General features: G+C 38.6%; 1 protein-coding gene across 1 annotated transcript; it reads right to left on the bottom strand.

Moving 5' to 3' along the window:
• On the bottom strand, positions 1 to 21,745 carry LOC309880600 (vitellogenin-2-like; the record flags this gene model as incomplete). The annotated part of the gene is made up of 35 exons (XM_082765711.1): positions 1 to 119; positions 958 to 1,119; positions 2,034 to 2,193; positions 2,916 to 3,013; positions 4,115 to 4,206; positions 4,535 to 4,721; positions 5,185 to 5,320; positions 6,037 to 6,175; positions 6,563 to 6,705; positions 6,797 to 7,009; positions 7,893 to 7,982; positions 8,849 to 8,899; positions 9,370 to 10,065; positions 10,435 to 10,610; positions 10,698 to 10,920; positions 11,039 to 11,183; positions 11,659 to 11,844; positions 11,959 to 12,052; positions 13,636 to 13,825; positions 13,912 to 14,031; positions 14,678 to 14,779; positions 14,902 to 15,026; positions 15,599 to 15,696; positions 15,857 to 16,074; positions 16,448 to 16,666; positions 17,019 to 17,144; positions 17,713 to 17,878; positions 17,965 to 18,122; positions 18,229 to 18,379; positions 18,624 to 18,772; positions 18,860 to 19,021; positions 19,616 to 19,867; positions 21,284 to 21,435; positions 21,541 to 21,561; positions 21,676 to 21,745. 35 exons carry the CDS (start codon positions 21,743 to 21,745, stop codon positions 1 to 3), a joined length of 5,589 nt encoding a protein of 1,862 aa, XP_082621837.1.
• Positions 21,746 to 26,005: the final 4,260 nt, after the last annotated feature.

Below are 26,005 nucleotides of genomic sequence, written 5' to 3'. Positions count from 1 at the left end.
TCATGTACTGCATTCTTCATTTTCACATGAACATGCTGTGTGTGCATCAACAGTATCCTGCATATCTTCTGACTTCTGGTCGAATTTCATCTGTTTGTCAGTCATGCTAGTAGCTGAATCTGATGGTGAATAAGAAATGAAAAGTAAATAGTACACTTCAGAAGCAGTTTTGCAAGATACAGCACTTATCTTGCACTAGTCATTGATTACACCAGGCTTGGCTTCTCCTAGCTGTTACACATATTTCTATCTGACTAACTCAAGCAGAGATGTTCAAGGAAATCCACTTAAGTAGTAAGTAATTTCTACATTGATAACTACTCTTCCATGCAGAGTTTTATTAATAATACATTTAGGAAAGGATATTGTGGCCTTGAAGGAAACAGACATGAACCTATAATCTCTGTAATCTATATCCACCTAATCTGATCTCTTAATATCTACTATGTACTTATGAAAGAGACATACTCCAGTATTTCTGTACATGGGGGCAGGAATCCTGTCCACACCTATCCATCTATTGCCCAAATCAGCTGAGGGAAATAGGATTATTTCCCAAAGGCAGAGATATATAAAATTATAAAAGATGAGGACCCCTGTTTCAGGGTTCTGTATATAAACCTGAATCACCACATGCTTCAGGACGCAGGTTTTCTGCAGAATCACAATGTTGAGCGTGCTCTTACCCTGCCCTCACTCTGTTAGATCAAAGCTCCATGAAGGGGCATCCAGTTTAGATTTTAAATGCAACAATCTTTTATTGTTGCATTTAATTAATTTCTGTAAAATTACAGAAAAAACATCTGTATGTCACTAAAGAAAGTTTTACTTATTAATGAAAACAGGTAAAGGTCTTCAGTCAGACCAATCCCATGTTTCAAGTGTAATAACTGATGAGTCAAGGCACCATTTGGGCTTTTGTGCAGCTCCAATTCAGCAAGATTTCTGTTGACTTACCAGCTGGAAGACAGTGGAAACCAACAGTTACTGGAGTCGTCTGGGTGACGGAGCATCCTTTCCTACAGCGTAGCACAGGCTCTGTAGAGTAGCACTTGGACTCTATACCCGCAAGCTGAACTGTCTTTTCAAGTTTCACAAATGAACGATGCAGTTTACAAGCTGCAACAGAATCACTGATGGTAGTTTACATTCTTACGTACAACATCTTCAGATCTCCCCAGACTGACCCATCTGCCAATGATGTTTCACATTAGCAACCAAATTGTGTCTATAAAAATTGTATGTTGTTCATAAGTAAAGCAGTACCACTGACTGATAAGCTTTTCAAATTGGCTAATTAGATACGGAGCTACAAAAAGTTAATTTCCAGTGTAAGTGGTTTAATTTCTAGATTAGGATGTAGAAACATAGTCTGATATACATTCCAATAAACATTTTGCAAAGTAAACTGGCTCACATTCAAAAGCTTTGAGTATTCATCAGTGGAAAGAAAGGGGGTATTTCTGAACAAATAAAAATAATCAATAAAGATTTACACCATTACCATTGTTATTCAGACTCAAAACTGCTACAGAGAGCAAGCAAAAGTCATTGCTGCCAGCCAGTAATACCAGTCTCATTTTGGTTTCCCAGGACAAGCAGTTAGAAGCATGTGAGAAGCTAAACAAACCACAATTTATTCCTGACTATAAGCTTTATTCTCTAAAATTTCAGCAATTTCTTCCATAGGCTGAATGGAAACACAGTGTAGTTGCTACCGACTGTGTGAATTTTATTGTGTACATGGCCATGTAATGCATATATATCTAAAGCAAGTTTGGTGCCCAGTATTCTTTACAGAGACACACAGAAGAGTAACCGTTATTGTACAGCTAAACATGTAAAAGTCATCTCCAGGTAGCAAGTAAGTCCTTCCCATCAGGTTTACAAAAGCAACATGCTCGTTTTCCTACTTCCACTATGGTATGCTGTTGCATCATAACCTCAGCTGAGGGAATGGAGTACCACATAAAATCCTAATCTACTGAAACTACTGCAGTGATACTATATTAAATGCATTACAGCTTGCATACCTCCTCTACAAGGCGTTTCTTCCAAAATCCAAGAATGACCAAAAGTCACAGCATCTTTAGCTAGATATCCATTGGGCATCCGATATTCCTGTTCACATTCTGCATCATATTTTCCACACATTCCACATGTTTTCCCTGCCATCCATAAAGCAACTTGAATCTTCAAGAAAAAAAAAAAAAAAAGTCAAAAGCGTTTCAAATTAACAAACAAATGAACAAAATCACTATGTAGTAGAGTTTTTCTATATAGATGCATTCCAGTATAAGTTAATGCACAAACATTTAAAATGCTTGCTTTCTTTGCTGAGAATTAAAAAGCTTCTCACAACAGATGCCAAACTCCCATGACACTGGTGTCTAACTGTATTAGAGCCTTTAAAATCTACTCTGCCTGTCTAGAGTATTAAGTTATTAATAGTCCAGACTATTAATATGCTGAAGTTTTTGTGTGATGGATGTTTTCCCAGTAGGCGATGGATACAGTATGATAATATTGTTTTCTTATATTTCTGTTTCACATTTTTTCTAGTACAGCCTTTAAAACATAGACAAGAGTTGAAAACTCTTTCTTTTTTTTTTTTTTTTTTCTTGCAAATGTGCTGCTGACTCAGTCTGTGCATACTCACAGGCCCATTTTCCAGCACACACCTGTACTATAGGGATAAGGAATTACCGTTGGTGAAAGATTCTCAGATCTCCTGTTCAGGAATAAAGAGCAGCACTCTGCAATGCTGGCTGAAGTATCTTCTTAGTTTTGTTTTTTGGGGGGCTCTGGACAAATTTGGCTTTGCCACTATAACACTCTTGCACTCATACACAATTTTAATGGAATCTTAACAGAAATTTCTCAACATCAAAACTTATGAAGAGGAAGAACTTTACCATGAATGTGTGCCCATCAAAGTATAATCTATCAATGCCATAGGCTGGGGCAACAAGTACAAGGCCTTGCTTTTCACTGTGGATTCCCAAAGAAGCACCTAGAAAAAAAAAAAAAAAGGAATAAAAAGAATCAAAGCCCACCAAAACCAACACTAAAACAAACCCAATCTATCTTCTTTAAGAAAAAGTTGCTGTCATGTTTTCAAAATGCTCTTTTGCCTCTTTTGCTTTAAATTCCTCATTTGTTCTCAAGAAGCAAAAAAGATAGAAAAACAATACAGAAAAGTGTATATATAGAAAATAGCTGTATGTAAAAAGTTGGAAAACAATTTAATTATCACAGATTTATTATTTCTCTTTGGGTTATTAGCATATCATATTTATTTCTAGAAACAATTACAGAGCTACCTATATCATCTGTGCAGTTCTGCACATAATACAAGGCCCTGACTATATTATATAGGAGTAAGAAAACACAGAAAACAACATGATTGTCACTGGAGCCATTTTTAGCATAATTATCACTTACGAAGTGCATAATAATTAGGACAGAGCTCAGACTGGCAGATGCTAACCCAGTTTCAGCAAGATTTAGCCTGATTTGAATACTACAGATATACAGTCAGGAAACACCTGCATTATATTTTGCCCCTGACTGCACTGTACAGAATGAGGCAAGGTCCTCCTGTGTCCTTTCACAGAAAAAATATTCCTGCTTTGAGAGAAGAAAGCAGGCTATTTTTTCTGTATACACACAGTAGTCCATATTTATTCCTAGCAGATTTCAGAATGCTAACCGAATTTATACCTACAAATCAAAATAGGAAAGCCTATTATATATAAGGGTGGTGAATTTTAGAAAAGCTTTACTTCAAAAAGTTTTACCAAGCGAGGCTTTATAGTATATCTGATACAATTCTTAAATTTGTAACTCCAATGGGAGCCACAGTGATGTATGAAGCGGTGGTTATATTTTGCTCAGTTTGGCTACTTCAGGAGTTCTACATTCTAATCTGTCTTTATAAATATTCACATGCAACTAAGTGAAATTCTTAAATAATAATCTTACAGCAAAAGGTGTAAATAGTCAGTGAACACAAACTGGGGAAATCTTTGTTAGATATTTTTTTGTCTTCTCTTTCTTTCTTTCTCCTAACATATACATGAAAATGAAACAAAACAGATTCTGCATCACCTACCAGCAGATATGAGTGAAACATTTGTTGAGGGGCTTTCAACCCCGTCCACCAGCAGTTTCAGCTGTCCGTTTGCAGGATGCATATCAATTTCGCTGTTAAGAAGAAGAGCATTCATACCCTGTTTGTACCACATTCATAAACATAGATTGACAAAATGATTTTACTGCTTTCTAAATATCACTGGTCAAAACATGAACTCATTTCAACTGCTTAAATTACTTCAGGGGTATTCTTGTCACCTAAAATGCAGGATGACGTCACAGGAATCACATTCAATACGTATGGAAAGTAAATAAGGAAAATGCTGAAATCTCATGTGCTGCAGAACAATGTCAGTATAGCTTAGATCTAAGCTTCTCCCCTGTTAAATGTGGACAGTGTAGTCCCTCACAATCCCAGCATCTGGCAGGAGTTACTTACTGGCTGCCAAGCTTGATGTTGATGGCTTTAAGGTTCATAGCTTCTTCAGCATTCCTCATCATCACCAGGAACTTAAGGTCAGGGCTACAATCCTGAGCCAAGATGTGATAGCAGTTTGCTGGCATCGTGTAGTTAAACCGGACTTCATTAAAGGTTGTGATCTTGTTGTGCGAAACTGAGCAGCGAGCTGTTTAAATAGAAAGCCAGTGAATATTTGCTTTGCCATAAAAGAAACTCATTAAATGGAATGTTTTATTTTTAGTGCTATATTATTCTAGCTTTATTTTTTTTTTTTACTATGCGATATTTTTATATGGATTACAGGGGCTTTTGCCTACCAAGAAAAAAAAAAAAAAAGGCATGAAAAATATAGTCTATCTAACAAAATAATTGCCAGAAATTTATATGTTACCAGGTCAGATAATTGTCAACCTTGATTTTCCTGAAATGTCCTTGCTGATTTCTGTACTACAAGCACAATATTCTCTACCAATTGAATCATCCCTGCATTATTACAGTCTATTTCTTAATTAACTGGAGACAAATAATGCCAGAAAAAAAAAAAAAAAAAGAAAAAAAAAAAACAGAAGATTTTCAAGTCATTCCAGAGACTGAAGATGTCCTGCTTCCAAACCAGATTAAATCCCAACCTTTCAAATTCTCAAGCACTGCAGAGGGGGCTTCAGCAAAGACATTCCAGATTGGAGGCTGCAGCTCTGAAGCTGGTATCCTTGGACCTACAGGGAGTGGCAGGGGAAGTCTCATGGCTTTTTCATAGAGGATCATCTAAAAAGGAATTCAAAGAACAGTCAAAACACGCTTGTGATGGGTATTCACAGCAAACAGCTAAAATAGCCTTTTCTCCTATTTTGAAATTGATTTCAGTCTGTTCTACCTTGGCTGACAAAGAATTTACATAAACACAAATCATCTGACTCACTGTCCACGAGTTTTTTGCTTCTGCTTTTTTGGTTCTGTTTTCTCTCGTGGTGTGTGTCATTCAGATAGCATTTTGGAGAGAATGAATTACTTCCCGTCAAAGGTGGTTTGGGGAACATTTATGGAGTACTAGAGATGGAAATGCACTTCTTCATGAGTACCCATTTTTTTGCATGAGCAAAATCACTCTATGAATATATATGTGTGAATATATATATATATATGAATATATATATATGTGTGAATAATATATATATATATAATATATATAATAATAATAATATATATATAATAATATATATATATAATAATATATATATATGAATATATATATATATATATACACACACACAAAAGGTCAAAAATAAACAAAAGCTGTTTTCATCATTTACACCCAAACTGAGGCTTACTTTACTTAACTTTTCTTTCTCAGAATTCACCCAATGTAATTTAAAAAAATAAATAAATCTCATTTTTCTACCAGGAAAAAAAAAAAAAAAAAAAAAAAAAAACGAAAAGGAAAAAAAGAGAAAGAGAGAGTGAGGATAATGTTTCATATTTACGTCAGGAAGCTTGATAACAACATCACATGTCCTTGGAGAAGTTAGAGCTACGACCAGCCTGGCTTGTCGAGAAGGATTCTTGTCCATTCTCTCAGAGAACCCCAGCATAAATGCAGCCCCAGGGACAAAATTGTAAAACCTTCAAAAATTCAAGAGAGAAAGATCTGGTGAAACAGTGAGGCAAAAAGAGGTACATCCAAACCCGTCTGCCTCACATCTATGTGTAAGTGGCATATTCAGGATCATTGTTTGTGTCCCCATAACCATTCTCTGCTTTACTGATCAAGTGTTCACTGAAAGGAAGAATCTGTTCCTCAGTTTTCAGTAATTTTGTCCAGCATGAGGAATTACTGAACATTACTACAGGATGGCTATGATCTCCCATTCAACTTTTATGTCCAAAGACAGTACTCAGGCAGATCACAGAATTTAAAATAGCTGGTACTTTAACCACTAGAATTGCATGGGTGGATGCTGATTTTTCACAGTTGAACAATATCATAAATGAGTGAGACTAAAACCTCACCATTCTGCCATTGATCTGACACTTGAAGGAACCTTAGGCCACTCCAATTTCACTTGTACAGCGGGGTGGCCAGCAAACCGCCCAGTTACCAGCTCAGTAGAAACCTTGTAGTCCTGGCAATTCCGGCCCCATTTCAGGTAACCCTACAGTGGAGAAATGGTCTGTTTTTAAACACATGGAACACGATTTTCCTGTGATGCATATAACTGTATATAACTATTTTTTGAGCCTTACCACTGCCTTGTGAGCATTGAGGACTGAAGCATCAGCACAGAGCTTCCACTTGCTTGAATCTGTGAGGTTTGACACAAATACCTGCATCCGGGGCCTGATGGAATCGATATCAGCATACACCACGAGCTGGAGGCCTCCTGTCTTCTTATTGTTACTAATGCCATTCAGAAAAACAGCTAACACTGGTGTTTTGACATCACCCAAAAATTTAGGCTAAGAAGAAGGGGAACAAAGTATGCAAAGAATGTCATTATAAAGGAGTTACTATGGAACATTTTAGATGCAAGATCTGGATGGATAAATAAAAAATAAAAAACTGAACTGCAAATATATACCAGCATATGTACCATACCTATAGATGCCTATAAATTCTCCTGCACATGTCTTAGCGTGCATGTGCCTCTGCAAGCACAGATGGATTTTATCACTGTATTTGACATGAGCCAAAATTTGTGCCTTTTACTGAGCTGATACCATGGAAATGTTCATAACATTATGATACAGTAATGCCTATATGATTTAGGCTTTATCGTTAACACCCGTATATTTGCCCATGAATAATAAAAAAAAAAAAAGTTGTTAAATGTAACTAACATCAGCTGTCAGTTGTATTCACCAATCTTTCTCACAATACCATCCACCAGCAGCTGTCCCTCTCTTTACCTGCCTGGTTGGTCTGCTGGCTTTCACCTCACACTTCAGCTGTGGGCTCTGTGGGACAAGCAGGTGCCTGAACAACACCTCAACACTAAATATAACCTGGTACATTTCTTCATTAAGAACCCCTCCCCTTGACAGCAGGACCATAAGCATGCTATGACTTGCAATTCCTTCACTGCATTACTCCCCAGGCAGCAAGCCTGCATGCATCAGTCTGGGTGCTGGTGAGGAGCCAAGGTGATACACGCCATCTCTGGAGAGTGCCTTCTTCTGATGCTCCTCTTAGCCTTGGTCACTACTACCAACGCCTTGGCACTGCACCACTTCAACTTCCCTCCTCATTGCAAGATTGTCCTAGCTGTACAATTACTGCAAATGCAGGGCCAATCTGCCATTTTTCCAAACTGTCAAAAACCCTAAAAATGATGCAACTAACCCGGGAAGCAGCTCGGGATGTGTCACGACTGGATCTTGTAGAGGAATATGTGCTGCTGTATTGGTCAGCTGGGAGTTTCCTTTTTGGGAACTGCAAGAAGAAAATACGTCATGAAAATACATTAAGGAGGTAATGTAAAAACCACAGTTGAGGAAATTGCACCAGAAGGTGCTGCAGAATATTATCTGTCATGACACTTATTAGTGATAAACTTGCATTCCAACACTGAGCAGCTCAATGACTTGCAATATAATGTGCTTCATTCTGCTTAATATATGCTCTGAAAAATCTTGTTTAGTCAAGTATATGTGACCTCTCAGAAGAGACAAATAAGGAACACATCTAGATGAGAATTCCCCTTTGTGCAAAAGCAAGGAACCAGATCAAGCCAAACTGAACCAGCCTCTTGTTTCAATACAAAAGATCAGAACTGATTCATTTTATATCTGGAAGGGCCTGATCACCTGGAGGATATACTGAATGAACCAAATGACTGGAAAGGATAAAATGAATAGAGACACACAGCCAAATGTTCTACTTTTCAAGGAACACTCAAAACAATTTCACTGCCCCTGGCTGTATCATACCCTAGTGAGGTATCTTCTGCTGAACTAAAGTACCATAAATTAAGATATCCTCCCACATTTGTCAACACACCTACCCCAGTGTGTGTCAACAATTATTCCAACCCAAGACACCAAACGATCAAAGCCAGGCAAATGTCCCAAGCTTTGGTAGAGGCTTTGTGTCTACTTTGCAGAACCACAAATGGCATCATGCACACAACACAAAGGAGTATCTTTTTGAGTCTCAGAAGAACCATCATGGTCAATTTAGTGTTCTAAATGTTATCAGTACTGTAATTTTCCTCAACAAAGACAACAAGTAGTCTTTAAGGTTTTTCATTTGACTCACGACAGATTGCAAACTTAATTTACTGAAGAAAGAAAACTCACCTCTTGTCTATGTGCTGATCTAAAGCGGTACTGATAAATCTCATGACCTCCCTTTGAAAATAACAAGAACAAGATGAAAAGCCTCAGAAGAAAATAAATGCTGCAATTACGTTGAAATCTGAGCACTGGGAACTAAGTAAGAATTTTACTAATTATCATTCATGCATAGTTCTGTATGCTTAGTCACAAGCACATAATGCGAGACTTGAAATACTTTATATAAAGCATTAATGTTCCTACTGCAAAATTAAGACAGAAACAGTGTGTATTGACAGAAAGCAGTAAATTGGCCAAAAATGCTTCCCTGCCTATAACAAAAGTTTCAGCAGTCTTGTGACTTTTGAGATGTTTCAAAGGAGTCATCTGACCAACAATTGCAGGTGTGTTAGCAGAACAGATTTTGAAATTTTATGTTGCTAAAATTTACTGTGTCAACTCATAATTTGATGCAAAGCCAACTGCCATCAGGATTGTGATTCACAAATATTAGCAGCATCAATTTACTGACAAACATGAGTTACCCATATTTTGGAATACACGCCGCTGCTGCTGCTGCTGCTGCCGCCATCTTCCAGATGTCCTGAGTGATGCCCATGGCTGTGGTGACTCACTGACTTACTGCTACTGCTGCTGCTGCTGCTGCTGCTGCCATTCAGATATCTTGAGTGATGCCTATGGCTGTGGTGATTCACTGACTTGCTGCTACTGCTGCTAGTACTACTACTGCTACCTTTGCTGCTGCTGCTCTTGCTGCTACTGCTCTTACTGCTGCTGCTGCTGCTCTTGCTGCTGCTGCTCCTGCTGCTACTACTGCTGCTCCTGCTGCTACTACTGCTGCTCCTGCTGCTACTACTGCTGCTGCTACTGCTGCTGCTCCTGCTGCTCCTGCTACTGCTGCTGCTCCTGCTGCTACTACTGCTGCTCTTGCTGCTGCTACTGCTGCTGCTGCTCCTGCTGCTCCTGCCACTACCACTACTGCTACTGCTCTTGCGGCTTGTGTCTCTGTTTCTAGTTTGCTTTACTTGATCATTGTCATCTTCATCCATGGGCTTTCTATGATCAGGAGAGGAAGCCGATGATGAGGAAGAGGAAAGAGCTGAGGAGGCAGAAGATGAGCTGGAGGGAGTTTTTGCATTGGGGTCTGTCCCAAGCTCTGTTAGCATAGTGTTTTCTTTCTTAGAAGGTCGCTTTTTCTGGTGTCGTGTTTTGTTTGCAACCTGCAGAACAGTTCAAAGGGAAGTGCAAGACAGGGGATACATCTGCTTCTATATTACAAAATAAAATATCCCTGTGTGTCAGATGAAATGCTCACCACAGTCTTTTGGTAAAACTTCCTGGCCTCACTCACCACAGAAGCTGCACTTAGATCCACTTTTCCCAGCTGATATTTGCCCTGGCATCGAGGACCAGCCCCAGCTGGATGCACCACTTAGAATCAAACCCTGCTGACATGACACAGGCTGACAGTCCCAGCACCCTTCAAACTAGCCCCATTCTTGCTTTCCTGACTCAGTTTTCCACACTAGCCTTCAACCCCTGACTTCATTTATCTGAAAACATCTCCCCTCATGCTCAAAATCTCTTACCTTGAACACATTGTCAATGCCTAGAATCTTCTTCAGTTTAGCTTGAATGTCCTCGTATGGAGATGTCTCATCCTCTTCCTCAGACTCTGAGTTTACTTCGTGAATTATTTTGGAAGCTGCTCTGGATCCTGCCTGAATCTCCAGCTGAATTTTGTCAATGTCAGCATCTGTTTGAACTGCACAGCAATTGCATGGATGATGTTATACCTCTTCAAATAGTACTAACAAACCTAATAAGAAAAGGTTCGTGCTCAGTACTGTACCTGGCATCAAAACAATTTTAGCTTCATGTTCTCCAATTAATCTGTGCAAATATGTATTTTTTATGAAACTGGCATCTCGTGACCTTCTGAAAAAGCAGAGCTGACAACCAAGACGATGCAGTTTGATGCAAATATCTCGTTTATGTGTTTTTCTTCTGGTGCCACGGAGAAGATCCTCTTGAGAGTCATGGGAATGTTTCCTTGGAATGCTGTCAGGTCCCTGCTGCAGTGGAGATGAGCATGTGAATACCACTGGGAGCATATCATAGGCAAGAATAAAGCTGCAGACAGCAGCACAGAAGGGGTTAATGTTATTATATAAGAAAAAGGGAATAGATTACCATTGTGAAACTTTCCCTGGAAGCTCCCTCTGTTGGATTGAAAGGTTCTTCCACGATATTTGATGAAGAATCTCCTGGGAGAATTGAGGTCTTCTTTTCAACACCCAGTTCTCCTATGTTTCTTGATACAGCAAAAGCCTTATGCCTGTGGAAATATGCACAGAAAATGGCAAATAATTCCAAAGCCATGTTTTTGGATTAAATGAATGATGTCCTGTCAGTGTCACATGACATCACAGAAATATGTTGTTTGAACATAGGAATTTCATACACAACCATATGTAGAAGTATTGTTAAAGACAAATAAGAGAGAAATATGAGACACATCACTGGAAGTTTCCAAAGTAAGGCAAATTTAAACAAATTTCAAAAACATGAGAGACATGTACTTAAAAATAAAATAAAATGAGAAATTAAAAAAAAAAAAAAAAAAGCTCCTAAATAATTTAGGCATCTTGTGACCTTTATTTCCCTTATTTCTATCCCTTGCTTTTTACAGTAAAGTTTATGCTACACACTGAAAAAATCATACTGTATATGTAGAAACCTCCATAAGAGGTCAGTGAATTGTGAACTTCAGGCTACTTTTTGCTGCAGAAAATCATGAAGTAATGAAGTACCTTCCAACCAATATCTCAGTTTCCTCACGGCATGGATTTGTTTCAATCTTAATATTTTTCAATTTCATGTCTATCTTGGCATCAAACTTCATTGGCACTCTCATCTGGACCTTGCCTTGAATTTCAACAGCATGTTGAAAGTATTCTGTGTTGACACCCATTGTTGCGACTGTATGCACATATAAGCTGAAACAGAGCAAGGTGGCTATGTGTAAGACAGGTGTTCTTTTTTTAGCTTGAGGTTCCCCCCTTTCATAAAAGACTTCCATTAATATCTACAGACTTAGAAACCTACCCTACCTTGGGTTTATGTCAGACCGAATTTGCATGGTGGATTCAAGCAACTGAGAAGGTCTAAAATCTCCAGTTAAAGGTGGGGTCATCTTTCCATCAACTGCAACCAACAAAACAACATTTAAAAATGGTAAAACTGAAAGGACTTGAATATAAGCAAGCCACTGTTTTCAGGAAGAGGTAATCTCTTCTGTTAACACAGCTAAAAAGGCTGAAAAACAAGACAGATGAGATCTTTCTCAAGTCCGAAAAATAGAGAAACTGTGCAGAAAACTTGTTCTGTGTTCAAGTGCTTCAGCCCACAAGGATTTTGGTGATCTGCTGCTGGACTTCCTCCAGTCTTGCTGTAAGGACCCCAAAATGAACACAGAACTCCTGGCGCAGCTTCAAATGTGATAAGTAAAGGGAGAAAACTATTTTGGTGCTTGCTCTGCTCTTGCTTTGGCAGCCACGGATGCAGTTGGCCTTCATCACCACAAGGGCACACTGCCGATTCACTATCAGCTTGTCCACCAGGCCTCCCAGGCCCTTTTCTAGAGAGCTGCTGTCTGTCTGGGTGATGCCCAGTCTATATACACTTGCATGGGTTAACCCATCCCAGGTGAAGGACATTTCATGGCCTATGTCAAATTCCAGCACACTTGTGCTGGGCCATCCCTTGGGCCTGTCAGTGTCCCAGGGAATGGCAGCCTGACCCCCAGCGTGGTGACCTCTGCCCACGTTGATCTCATTCGCAGATGTGCCGAGGGTGGCTTCTCTTCCAAAGTTCAGATTGTTAATAGAGACAATGATCAAGTGCTGACAACTGAGGAGCGTTGCTCCTAGCAAGCCACTAATTAGACCCTCATCTGTTAACTGTTTTTTGAGACCAGCAGTCCAGACAGCTGTCACTCACTCTGTAGTCCATCCATCCAGTCCATACCTCCCTACTTTGGCTACAAGGATGTTATTCAAAACAAAACATAAACCAAACCAAACCAAAAAACACCACAGCAAGGAGGTGGGGCGCAGTATCAAAGATGTTATTAAAGCAAACTAACAAAAAACAAGAGCAGCCAAGAGAGGATGCATAGAGAGTGTAAAAAGAGCACGCGTATTTATATTTAATTCTTCACCCTTATGTGGTGTCAGCAGAAGGAAGGGTGACTATCACCTCAATTAAAAGTCTGTAGCACAACCTAGCACAACCATATGATCAGTGAATTCTCTTCATGACAACTCATACTTGCATATTCATTCTGCTAAAACAGAACTCTCCCTTTTCCAAGCCTTCTTCTCTTCCTGCCTTCTCTAATGCTACAGTTAGCTGTTTTTTGATTGTCAGTCATCACAGAATCCTGGTTAGTTTGTGCCTGCTTCCCTCAGGAGCTACTCCCTTCCGCTCATTCCTGCAGTCAGCTCCCCACACAGCATTCATGTCTTCTGGCTTTGAATGCTGTGACCTTTCCCTCTGGTTTCCCAGATTCTCACCTCATTTCCTCTGTCTTCAATGCATTCAAATATGAGGCAGAAATCAACTGTGACCAGCTTCTCTTCAAACATCTTTACTACCTCCCCTCCTGTGTTTCAAAACACTACAAAAATCAGTTTTTTTCTTCTACGTCCTTCTCCAGCCTCTCTCAGCCTGTCCCTCCCAGCCCCTGTTCGGAGCTAGCAAAGCACATTTCATACTCCCCGACTCACCATTGGCTGCAGCACGTGCCAGGGCAGTGGTGTATGACCCGTATTCCAGCGGCAGGCCGAGGCAGCTGGGAACAATATATCGCAGCTCTCCCATCCACACCGGCTGTGTCCACTGTCCTGAAATGCCATTGCGGATCTGGTTGGTAATTCTCTTCATCGCTGTGTTTCTGTCAGCAGGTTCTACTATCGTCTGCCAGCAAATAGAGATCCAAGAGGTGAGGACATTAAATTACAGTGGTGTCAAATCTTGCAAAGAGAAGTAGTAGCCCCTGGTACCTTCATAGCTTGTTGCAGGACTTCCTTATTGATGTTGACATAGGCTACCTCTTGGCCAAATATTTTCAAGTAGGCCGATATCAAGGGGGTCTCTGTTGGCAGCTCTTTCCATCCCAGCAGCTAGGGAACAGATAAGGAAACAGTCAAAGTTCCTTAATGAAACACTTTATAAATGACAATTTAGCAAGGCGATGAAGACTGTTAATGACAAACCTCCAATTTTCCTTTGCCCCTTGCATTTCTTTACTTTTTTGTTAATAGCTTGGTGTCACTATTTCAGATTTACTCAGTATCATTGGGGTGCCCACAAATAGCCTTCAATCCACAGGTATTCTGGTGAAATAACATTTACTCTAATACAGAGGGTCTGGGACATTTGTACCATTAAACGCAGTTTGAAAGCACAGCACCAGACAGAGAGATCTTCTTGTAAACTAAGCTAGATAAACGAAGGGAGGGAGGAGAAAACCTGCCAGTCATGAGAGATGTTTTGTGCAGCAACATCCACCTTCCTGCTTGCCTCCCTGTTCCTGCAGTCATACCTGAGGTAGGGAGGAAGCAGGGCAGCAGTAAAATTGGTGAAAGCTATCATAGACTTTACAGGAGCAATATCTTCTGCAGTCCCACTGCAAATCCCTCTCTCACCGAGATATTCAAGCTGGCTGCTACATGGGTAACACCCTCCAAGACGGGCTTAACTACTATGACAAGCCTCATTAAATACCACTTCATATAACTCAGACATTACATTACTGAAACCACCTACAGTTTTTCCAAGCTCCTTTATCTTCTTGTATGTAGGATATTCAGCAAACGGAATATTTCGCTTCATTATAACATCTGTGAGGCCTTCCACTCGGACACCAACCTACCAAAACAGCATGAGAAGGAGTGGTCTGAAACATACTTACAGAGTGGAAACTTAGTAGTGAAATTTTTAATATGAAATTCGCTTTATTTGTTTTATTATTGATTTAAGTAAATATTTACCTCCACCAAATCAGCCACTGAACCTGCAGAATTTGCCATCAACTTGGAAATTATTGCTGATGGGAACATTGTTCCTGGGCTGTTCATAACAAAGACATCGCCAGCAACACCAACTCTATAGTTATCTGTGGTAGAAGTAAACAAAAGACACATCTTTTTTTAACCTTCTGCTTAGCATTCGAGATTGTATTTCTGCATCTTTTTCAATTACTGACTTTAAGATATGTCATGACATAAGCTTTAATTGTATAGGCTCGATTTAATAAATAGTTACTCCTATATTTTTAAATATGTGACTGTTGCATTTAATCCAATTTCTTTTTCCAATGCAGCATCTTTTACAGTATTACAGGAGGCTGTAACAGCAGGGAAATGAAATGAGAGATCATTTAACTGACATGAAGTATGCTAAATACACATTACTGCAGCAAAAGAGGAAAGCTTCCACCATAATTTTTGAGAAGAAAGAGATCAATTTTTCAGGAAGAAATAAACTAATTGTTTCAGAAACTAAACTTATCAAGTATCTTACTGAATCTCTTTTTGCATCCAGCAGCAGTGTTAAAGGAAAGAACTTTCCTAGACATAACTCGCACAGGGACTGGCAATGTTGTACATGTATTTTTCCAAAGGACTTAGTATCTCTTAAGAGATTTCTGAAGTGAAAATTTCCCAGTCACTGAAATGTTTTACTCACCAAAGTAACCACCAACACGAATGACCTTACTGTACCGATAGCTCAGCCTGTCCAGTTTGGGGGCCAGCAGCTTAAGGGCAATATTGCAAGCTGAAGATCTGAACAAAATAAGAAAGGTAATAATATCCAGAAATAAACTGCACTCCACCAGAATATGAAACTGAATTCAATTTGTTAGCATATGCGTAATTACTAACAAGAATATAGCAGAATATATTATCTGCAGAAAAAACACACTTTATTCCTGTCTCTACTTACATGTTGTACATATACGGTAATCTGCTCTTCGACAAAGCCTTCATGTGGGAATACACAAAACTGGCCACTTGCAAACTGCTCTCCTTCATCACTACATTAGCTATCGTTGTTATTAAAGGAAGTGCAGGCCTTGTCTCAAAGATAACAGCACAAGCCATCATTCGCACTTCAGGGAGAAGTGACTGGTCTGCAAGGATCTGGATGAGATATCCCTGCACCTGTAGAGAGGTAATACATCATTGAGAATTACCAATAATTTAGACTTTTTTTGCAGAATGGATCTACATATAACCCTTCACTGTCCCTGCAGAAAAGCTTCCCAGTCTGGTTTACTGTATCGTTCCATATTGTTTTATTAACACAACTGAATGGGGCCACATGAGAACAGCCCCAAGAAGGGATGGCACTGATCTGAAATAAATGTCCACATATCAAAAAAACATCAGCATGGCTTTTTGCATTCAGAGGCTGACATTCAGAGATCAGTGAATAAAATTGGAAGAAACAACTGTAGATAATACAACAGATTTGTTCTTTGGAGTAATCCAACTGACACAGTGAATGTGCTTTACTATTTTAGGTGGTACTTACAGTTCTGGGGTCCTTCCAAGCTATTTTTCTCAAGGCCATGATGGCATCAATCTGAATGTGGGTTGGGATATCAGAAGCACTGGATGAAGATATGGGAAGGAACTTCAGGATGCGCTTTAAGCTGGCTGGTTCTCCCATGTTACCGATGCACTTCAGAGCTAATTTCATTTTGTCTTCACGGCCCTTGCTGATTGCTTCATCTGCCAGGTCATGGACAGGCTATGGAAGAATCACAGTTCAACCTATTCTGCCTAATGTATACATTGGCCACAATACTCTCTTTAGACACTAAAAAGCCTATCACAATAAAGCAAATTGTTTTAATACAGGTATTCAGTGATGGCTGAGAAAAAAAAAAAAGGATGGGAAAACTGTTTTCATTTATCATCTACATTAGTAAAATGATTAATTGCTGTTGTTCTGAAGGAGAGCTATGAAATATATTTGTCCAATTGATTGTTAATAGTCAATTGAAACATGTATAGCTGACATTTTCATACTGTAGCTGAAAAGAGTTAAACTAAAGCACATTAATAAGCTACTAAGAAGAATCTGAGAAAAAGACACGTACCTGAAGAGCTTCTTTAGGACATGCTGATGTCTGAGAACAGTATCTATTGACCACAGAACTGTATCCCAAGCAGGCAACTTGTTGAAGCATTGGACTTCTCTGAATTCTAGAGCTGGTCATTAAATCCTGAAGGAAATTTTTAAAACAAAATGTATATCAATTATGCATTTTTACTTAACATTCTTTTTTTCCTATTTAAGAAGAGGAATACTGACTAGAGATGGTGAGAATCCTGCCCAGAATAAATGCTTACACTAATCATAGTGTCAAAATATCTAGGGTTTGTATTAGCATTTTAACTTGTGGCTCTTTCTGGTTTATAGGAATATTTTGCAATTAAAAGAGCTATTTAAATGATGTAACACACAAGCCACCATTTATGTTTCAGAAGTAAGAAATAACATGCACAAAGGTTTGTCTGTAGACAGCATGAGACATGACTCCAGCAAACTAAAACGGGAATTATTCTCAGAAGTTGTTAAGGGAGAAAGACTTTTATATTACTGTAGCAAAACAGAAACATACTCTTCTCACATATAGATAATGCCAAAAGAAATTCACAGATGATGATTTGTACAAAATCGTTATACATGAGGGGAGAATCTTCTTTATAATAAACTTTGTAACCAATGGATGTCATCAATTATCATTCCTTCTGTTATCAAATAGGAAAGATTCATGTGGATTTACTCACTGCTGCTATTGGAAGAGTGTGTTCATCAACTTTCATTAAATGGAAAGCCAAAGAAACAGTTAGAAGAGTCTGAATGTAGTTAAGTTCATCATTGCGAATTCTGGTCTTAATGAATTTTAGTGCTTCTGTGGTGCCACTTGCAGAAACTGCACTCAGTAGCCATCGCCTGCAAGTAGGTTAGAAAAAGTCCTTAATTTTAGCTCTCAATTCTCAAAAAAGTAAAGTTCCTTAGAAAATCGTACACATAAATACCTGTAACGAGGTTTGTCTGAAACTTGTCTCCAGATAGACTCAAGAGTGTCAGCGCTTGCTATTCGGCAGAGCTGGACAAGTTCTAGGAATCTTTGTGGAACATCATCATGGAAATCTTGTTGGTTATTCAGGACTATGTGCTGCAGTGTTTCTACTACCTGAACAACAAGAGAAAGTGAACACATAGTTAATTCCTTTGGTACTTCTGATCGTATTTCAGGAGGAATCGTAGGAAAGCAATTCGAAGACTTAAAAATTCTGTACCCGTTGCTCGGGGTTTTTCGTTTTGACTAGCTGAAGGGGCATCTGTGGCAGTACGTCTGGGAACTGGTAGCGAAGGCTTCCATAGCTCTGCATGGGAATGTCTGGGGCGCTCCCCCGCTCACTTCTCACTTCCAGCAAGGTAAGCTGTTGTCTGTCAAGAGACAGAGAGGAACGAAAAAGTGTCAGGTAAGGAGTGAATTACCTCTCTCTTTTTCTCTCCCCCCATCTGCCTCATCTGTTTGTTGGTTTGATGATACTGAGACATTATCTCTTTTAGTCTTTACTGATTTTTCCAATCACAGTAAAATCTTACAGTTTTCTAATGGATAAAGTCCTCAGATTGGTATAAACAGTTGTTATTCTTGCTTTGAGAGGCAGCCCCACAGCCTGCCTACCTTGCTTCCATGACAGCAACCCCAGTAGGTTCACTGAATGGCGAGATCTGATACACCTGCTGTGACGCAACCTCTGTGATCAGGGTGCCACCGTCCAACTGCTTGAGCTTGTAGGAGAAGGCCGCAGTCCCTTTTACCAGCCTTTCTTTCTAGAGAAGGACAGAGAGACCCAAATAGTAAGTGGGGACAGAACGGCCGTGCTTGTTGTGAGGAAGGTCTTTTCACGTCTCACATACCATCGTGTCGACAGGACAGGGATAGATGTAAGCCATTCCAATGCTCTTCTTCACCTTCTCCTGGCAATTATTTTGGTCTACAGTTTTGGTAACAGACACTCGGCTATTCTTCCTGTCTTCCTGGATGACATACCTTGTATGGCAAACACCTCCAATTCCAGACTGTATAGATGAGAAGAGATAACAAGACTTCCTAATTATAGCAGGATTTCACCACATGAGAGGAAGCTTTACTGCTTCTGAAGGAGCAGTAGGAGAGTAAATATATTCTGAACAATGTTTTGGGTAAGGATAAGCTATGTTTGGATAAGAATATACTGAATAATGTTTTGAAACCTGTTAACTTTACTCACTAGTTACCCTATTGAACTAAAAAACTGAACAGAAATGGATATTTTAAACTCAGTCAAAGAACTGAGAAAAAGTAATCAATTAATTAATATCAACAATGAACAAATAAATGGATCAAATAGCTGTATCAGGGAAGCAATATAACAAATACATTCATAGCTAATACTTCCTTTTTCTTGAAAGTATTACATTTTACATAAAGCAATTCTACAAATGTCTTTAAAAGATCCAGCAAAAGTAATTCCTTCAACACATACACACACATTTTCTTTCTTGTGAATGAAAATCAACTTTTTTCATGACAGATGGCTGAAAATAGATTAAAATAAACAGGAACGTGGAGGAAGTGCACCTAAACAGAACACATCCTTTCAATAAAGTAGTTTTAGAATGGGAAAAACAAACCTCTTGCAATTCATAGACATTCTGTGATTTTTTAATGGTTATCTGCATCATGTTCAGGATTCCTCTCACTATGTTAACACACGTATCAGGGCAGTCTTCTGGGGCATAAATGTTTCCGATCCGTCCAGTACTGTATTCAAATTTGAAAGGCCGGCTGAAACATGATGAGACCATTTGTGTGATTTTGGAAGATCTAGTGAATGGATCCCTGGGCCAGACTCCATTGTATTCCTCCACTTGTGGGGAGCGGACCTGAGAGGAATTTTAAGAAGGACATTTATATGAATAGAATTACTTCGGTACTAAATATGTAAACAGATTGGAAGAAATTAACATAATGACTAGTTATATACTCTTTCCTTCCAAATATAGGCTTAGATAGCCATACAGCAGTTGATTCTTCCATCTCTTGCTTAGCCCGTCCAAGTCCAAGGTGCAAAGCAGTGTTCTTTTGTAGTACAGAAGCAATTAACATACCCCCATTATCTCTCAGGAAGATTTTAAACATCAACTATATAGGTAAAAATATTATTCAAAAAAATTATAAAAATAGATTCAAATAAATTTATCCCTATTTTTCAGCCTTAAATTAAAATAGCTGTACCAGGTTCTGCTTTAGATTAAATCTATCATAAAAAGGTAAAATCATTCTATTTATTTTAAAGTCTTAGAATGTTTCATTTTAATTCCCGCCCTCCCAAAATGCTTGTTGCTTTGACTAAGCTACTGGTCATATTTGATAGTTGTGAATTGCTTAAAACAACTCATTTGTTCGTTTCTTCATAATTAGAAATGTGTTTATAAACCTTTTATTCCCCATACAGCACCATACAAATCAGAAGCAATTTCACTAGTTTTGGGAAGGTCACTGCTAATTCAGATGTCTCTCCAAGCACAGCCTGGTATGCACAACGTAACAATTTCAGGATGAGGACTATGATGAGAAATACAATTCCTAGCTTATCGTTTTGACATCTTGTTTTCATTAATGAAACAAGATCTACTGCTCTGCTAAAGCTCTTGTCATTAAACTCTGTGCCCAGAAAGATGCTCTTCTTTGTAAATAAATTAAACAGACAAAATATTTGTCTTAAATGTTTATTTTGGACATGTCAAAACCCATCTCTAAGAGGTATGCTTTCACATGTACAGATCTTTTCTTGCATTATTCAGACACTAATAATTGCTACGTGCTACTTTTTGATGCCTTTTTTTTTTTTTTTTCCCCTGAGTGTGTAAACATAATCTACACTTATTAATTGCCTGCATGACCATGATTTTACCTACCCAAGTCCAGGCTCCCCACCAAAGTTGGAAACATTTGTTGAGAATTGAATTGAATCTTAAAATCAGAGCATACTTGAGTGCCTTGAATTACAATTAAACATTTTCTAACAGAACTCCTGATTTTGGCACCTCTATTTCTGATAGTAAGTCATGAGAAGCACCTGCTATGAAAAATTTTCACAACAAGCACCTGTAAGCGATTGGATGCTAAATCACTCCTCATTTAACTTCAGTTTGCAGATCATTCTCTGAAATCTACAGTGCTAAGTCTCTAGATCTGTACCCTACATCTTTCTTAGAACACAAGTGAGCAAAATGCAATGAAATGAACGTGATTTGCACCTCAGTATTGACTGGTATGTTTGGAACAAGATGTGATACCTTGAGGAGGTAAGTGTTCTCTGATAGTCCACTGATCTCTAGCTTGCTGCTCAAGCGCACACCAGCTTTTGCCAAACTTCTTTCTTGAAGCCCATTCAACATAAAGCCTTCATAGCTGTACAGGTAACTCTTTCTGCTACTGAATCCTGGGTCTGTGGGAAATAACAGCCATTTTCACAATAGCTGCAAGCACGTTCTAATAAATAGTCATCATAACAAAATCACTGATAAAAGCTTATAGACAGAAATTCACTTACCGATATCAAACTTCTGGCTACCTGCAAAAATAGATGGAAAACCACGTAAGTAACATTTAGTCTAAACCTAATTGTTTTCAGTGAACCCAAAAAAATTCCAGGAAAGAGGATTGAAGAAGGGATGTGTACGCTTACCTACAAGGGTGAGCACTAGGGCTAGTATGATTCCCCTCATAGTGAAGGTGAATGGGGCTCTGCCAGGCATGGCGAGACTTTTATGGAAGAATGCTCAGGAACACGTGGTTGCATTCTGCTGAATTCTCAAGTTTTTTATCAGTTTGTGTAAACACTTCCCTTTTTGCAATCGTACCTTTTCTTCACACAGAAAAATGAAAATCAAGCCATACCTTGGTATCCCGCTGTTGTTTGTTTGTTTGTATAAAACTTTTGTTGGATTTTCCAAAAGTTTCCACTTATCTTATTAAAAAATTCTTACTAGGTCACTTGCAATAAATTTACAATAGACATGTTACTTGATTCCTAGACTGAGCCATGGCTGGCTGCTGGTACGTGGTCCTGCCACAGGTGAGATTGATTTTGCCCAGGTTATGTTGACCTGGCACCTGACACAAGCTGTTATCTAACTGATAGTAACCCAATTAACAAAGTAGAGTCAGCTTCATATACGTTGACTGTGTCCTCTCTCTTTCCTCAGCTTTGGTTTATGGCCACCCCTGTGGACAGGAGACAAGGGTAGATAAACCCTTGCTATTCTTATATATACATATGCACCAAAGCACGCTTAACATCCAACTGAGAAAAAAAAAAAAAATCTGTTTAAATCACAGGACCAATGTGTCCTTTCAGCTCCGGTCACACTGACCAGGAATATTTTTTAAATGAGTGAAGGTTTCATAAGCATTCTGTAAATAGTTTGTCTTCCAAGGTAAACGACAGCTAAACGTGAACAATTAAAACCCACAGGGATTCTCAGCAGCAAGCAGGGAGGATAGAAGTGCAGGTCAACTAGAACTTCTGCATTGGGCCAGGTGTCTTCAGAAATGGGAGATGCACAAAAAGTTCTTGCCCTTTTTGAACATGGTGATAGATAATCATGAAAAAGGACAAACAAGTTCTTGTCAGCCACAAACAAAAAAGTTAGCCTTCCAAAGTGAGCTGGGTGGCAGCTGGATCAACAACAAAGACCAAAAAAAACGTGCAGGATCTTCCAAGTTTAAGGTTAGCTCTGGAGGGGCAACTTCAAGCAATGCAGAAAGCTTCAAATCACACAAAAACTCTTTAATTCTACTCTAATTCAAAATCTACAACATACTGGTTATTCAGTCACTTTATTTCTGTTCCCACAGTACCTACAAGATTTACCACAAGAGAGTAGTTTGTGGCAAACAATGTTTTAATGACCACAAATGAACTACACATTTTCTATTCCAGCATTTTCTAGTAAATGCTCTTCTGAGACTGTTATCCCACGAGTTTTGACTTTTTCAAATGGATTTCATCTGAATTTTAAATCCACCTGGTGTCGTGCAGCCTCTATTTTGGAAACTGCCATAGAATTCACTCCAGAATACTACAGTGTTGTTGCAGAAATTTGCCAGAAATGGCACGATTACATGATTATCAACCTGTTATTAAGTTTAAGCAGACAAGCACACTGTGCCATGGTTATAACCTTCTCATAATGATGCACAGCCAGCTCTTCCCTATAACTTTTTTTTTTTTTTTTTAAATAGCTGACCATTTCTTTATAACAAACTTACATGTTATGCATTACAGTTAGTTGCAAGTCTCGTAGTCATGTTTTGTTTTGAGTTGTGCATGTACATGAGTACAGCATCAATGTGAAAACTAGAATATCTGTTATGGGTTGCTGCTTTTTGTGCAAGTACAGCACAACCTTGCTGGGAGTAGTGAACTTTGGAGAACAGATGTATTGTAACAAATAATAATAAACTATCAAACAACATGAATATTTTTCCCAGGGATCAGAAAAAAAAGAAAGCACAAATAGTAGCATGCAACACAAAGTATTCCCATTATCCTGGAAATACTAATTTTTTGTTTACTCTTTAAATGGATATTATTTAGGAAATTTACTAAATAGTTACCTTGGTCCAGTTGAAGTGTACATACAGTAATCCCAGAGAAAAGAAAGGATATGGTCTGATTTTTTTAATACACATTGGAGCATTTTCATTCTGCTGCAACTAAGCAGAGCAAGTCTGCAGAAGCTACTGGAAGCAGTACTTCAAATTAGGATGGGGGCTGGTTTGTAGGGAGAAATTTTTCATAAGTAAATCTTTTATTATTGTTTGCTATACAGCCTGTTTTACAAAAGCTATTTTGTATCATCCTTAAAGGAAAAAAAAAAAAAAAAAAGAAAGAAAAGCTTAACAACTGCAAACTAACCCTGGAAAGTAAGGTCTCCTACCTAATCAGACTTACATTTATAGTAAAAGCACCCTCCCACCACATAGACTGAAAAAGAAACCTAGATAGCACATACAAAGCATGCCATGTTTAAAGATCATGTGAAATAAAACACCATAGAGCGTAAGAGAATCACTCATCTTTTCAATATCATGCATAGCTAGCAAACAATAACTTTACATGTCATTGCACTACAGCTAGCACTTCTTGTTCCTTCTTAATCGGCCACATGCTTCGTTATCTCAAATAGGTGCCTATGTGTGGTAACACACGTGTATGGCATTCCTGAGTAGCCTTCCCCTCTGCTCCTCAACAGTCTATGATTATGTAAGATCCTAAAGGTTATATACTTTGCTGTGTTGGAAATAATGTCACCACCTACCAACCAGGACATTATTAGCAGTAGCTGCAGTTTTAGAAGCTTCCTGATCACTAGGTATGGTAATCCGAAAACTCTAGGCATGCTTGCCTTCTTTACAGAGACAGGACTGACTCTGTACCCCAAGGTTGGCTCAGGGCTCACTCACATACATACTTCTAACACAGCTGGTTCTTCCGTATAAGCATTAAACTGAATTTCCACTTCCATGGCATGGGTTACAGAAAGTTAAAGCAAAAAGTTAGTATAAAATATTTATCAGTTCCTAATCATTCAATAAGCACAAAAGATTAAATAAGTAAATTACTTTGCTCTTCAGAGGCATTATTGTATTAAAAGTGACTGTCATGAAAAGATATCTAGTCAAAAATCCAACTAAATTATCCAGCAAGAACATGTTTAAGTGTTACAAGAAAGCACCGAAGAACATACCTTAATTACTTCAGAACAGCAGCAGCCCCTAGTGGCATCCTGTTAATTGCCTCAACCATGGATTTACAGATATAGTAGAAGGTGTCCCTGCCCACACAGAGGGGTTGGAATTAGATGATCTTTAAGGTCCCTTCCAACCCAAACCATTCTACAATTCCATGATATTGAGTAAACTAATAGTCTGAAAATAAGAATCTTGCTGGTAAATTGCATGAAAACTGCTCTTCTCTCATTTGTCACTATACGAAAATTTTCAGTTTACATCTTTGAGTATGCTTTTGGATACTATTTCTACTCTTCCATAACTAAAAGTCACATAAGCTCTGTTCAGCATTGAGTGGAAGGTGTAAGCTCAGCAATACCTATACAGATGATACGAGTAGTGTTCACTTATTGTGAAGGAACTGGAGAAACGTTTTAAAAGACTACTAAAAAAAAAAAATATTTCAGCAGAAAGATATGACCAACCAGATCAATATATACAATTCTGCTTCTTTAAGGTTGAGTACAGTTCTTACACAGCATCTTCTGCAGCTTGCATTGACTGCTACCTCATTTTGAGCTGTAACTGAAGGCACTGAACTAACCAGCAAAAACTTCAGTGTTTTCTATCTTAGCTCCATGAATTCCAGTTTCCTTTCTTTCTCATTATTCTATTGTTACTTTTTTTTCAGGTAGTCCAGTTGCTCTATTACAACCAGTTGTGAAGATAAGGGGCACAGCAGCAATGTATTTTCAGTATAGGGTTCTAAGCTTTAGAGTTTTTCCTTCCTATGATGCTGAGAAGAGCAAAAGTTTCTTAGACACCTTCCAAAAGGTCAATTGGACTAGGGCTGGAGCAACACCCGTGCATTAACAAATACATGAACATTCAAAAGACAAGAGATGAATGTGTAATGGGCAAGGGAATGTGTAATGGGCAAGGAAAAGCGCATGCTTTGTATTCAGTTGAAGGACACTTGAAACATTTTATCTACATGGCTATTTTTTAGGAAGTTATAAACAAAGCAGATTTCCCTAGGACTACCCCAAAAATTCTGGAGTCCACTAAAAAGAAACAAAACAAAATCAGCATCAGACAGATTTGGTAACATAGTGAACCTTGGCCCTACAACCCTGATGGCTTAAAAGTGCAGTGCTCATGAAACACAGAACAACGGTTTCTTAGAATAGACTTAAACATTTATTGTTCACATTTGAAATAATTTGATTCCTGACTTAACCATTGAAAGTCCTAATGCATCTGTAAACTGAGTATCACTA

The sequence above is a fragment of the Aythya marila genome, assembly GCF_965140915.1.
Source record: "Aythya marila genome assembly, chromosome: 8".
NCBI lineage: Eukaryota > Metazoa > Chordata > Aves > Anseriformes > Anatidae > Aythya > Aythya marila.
Note: the sequence above shows the minus strand (reverse complement) of the source record. Positions and strands in the feature narration are given on the sequence as shown.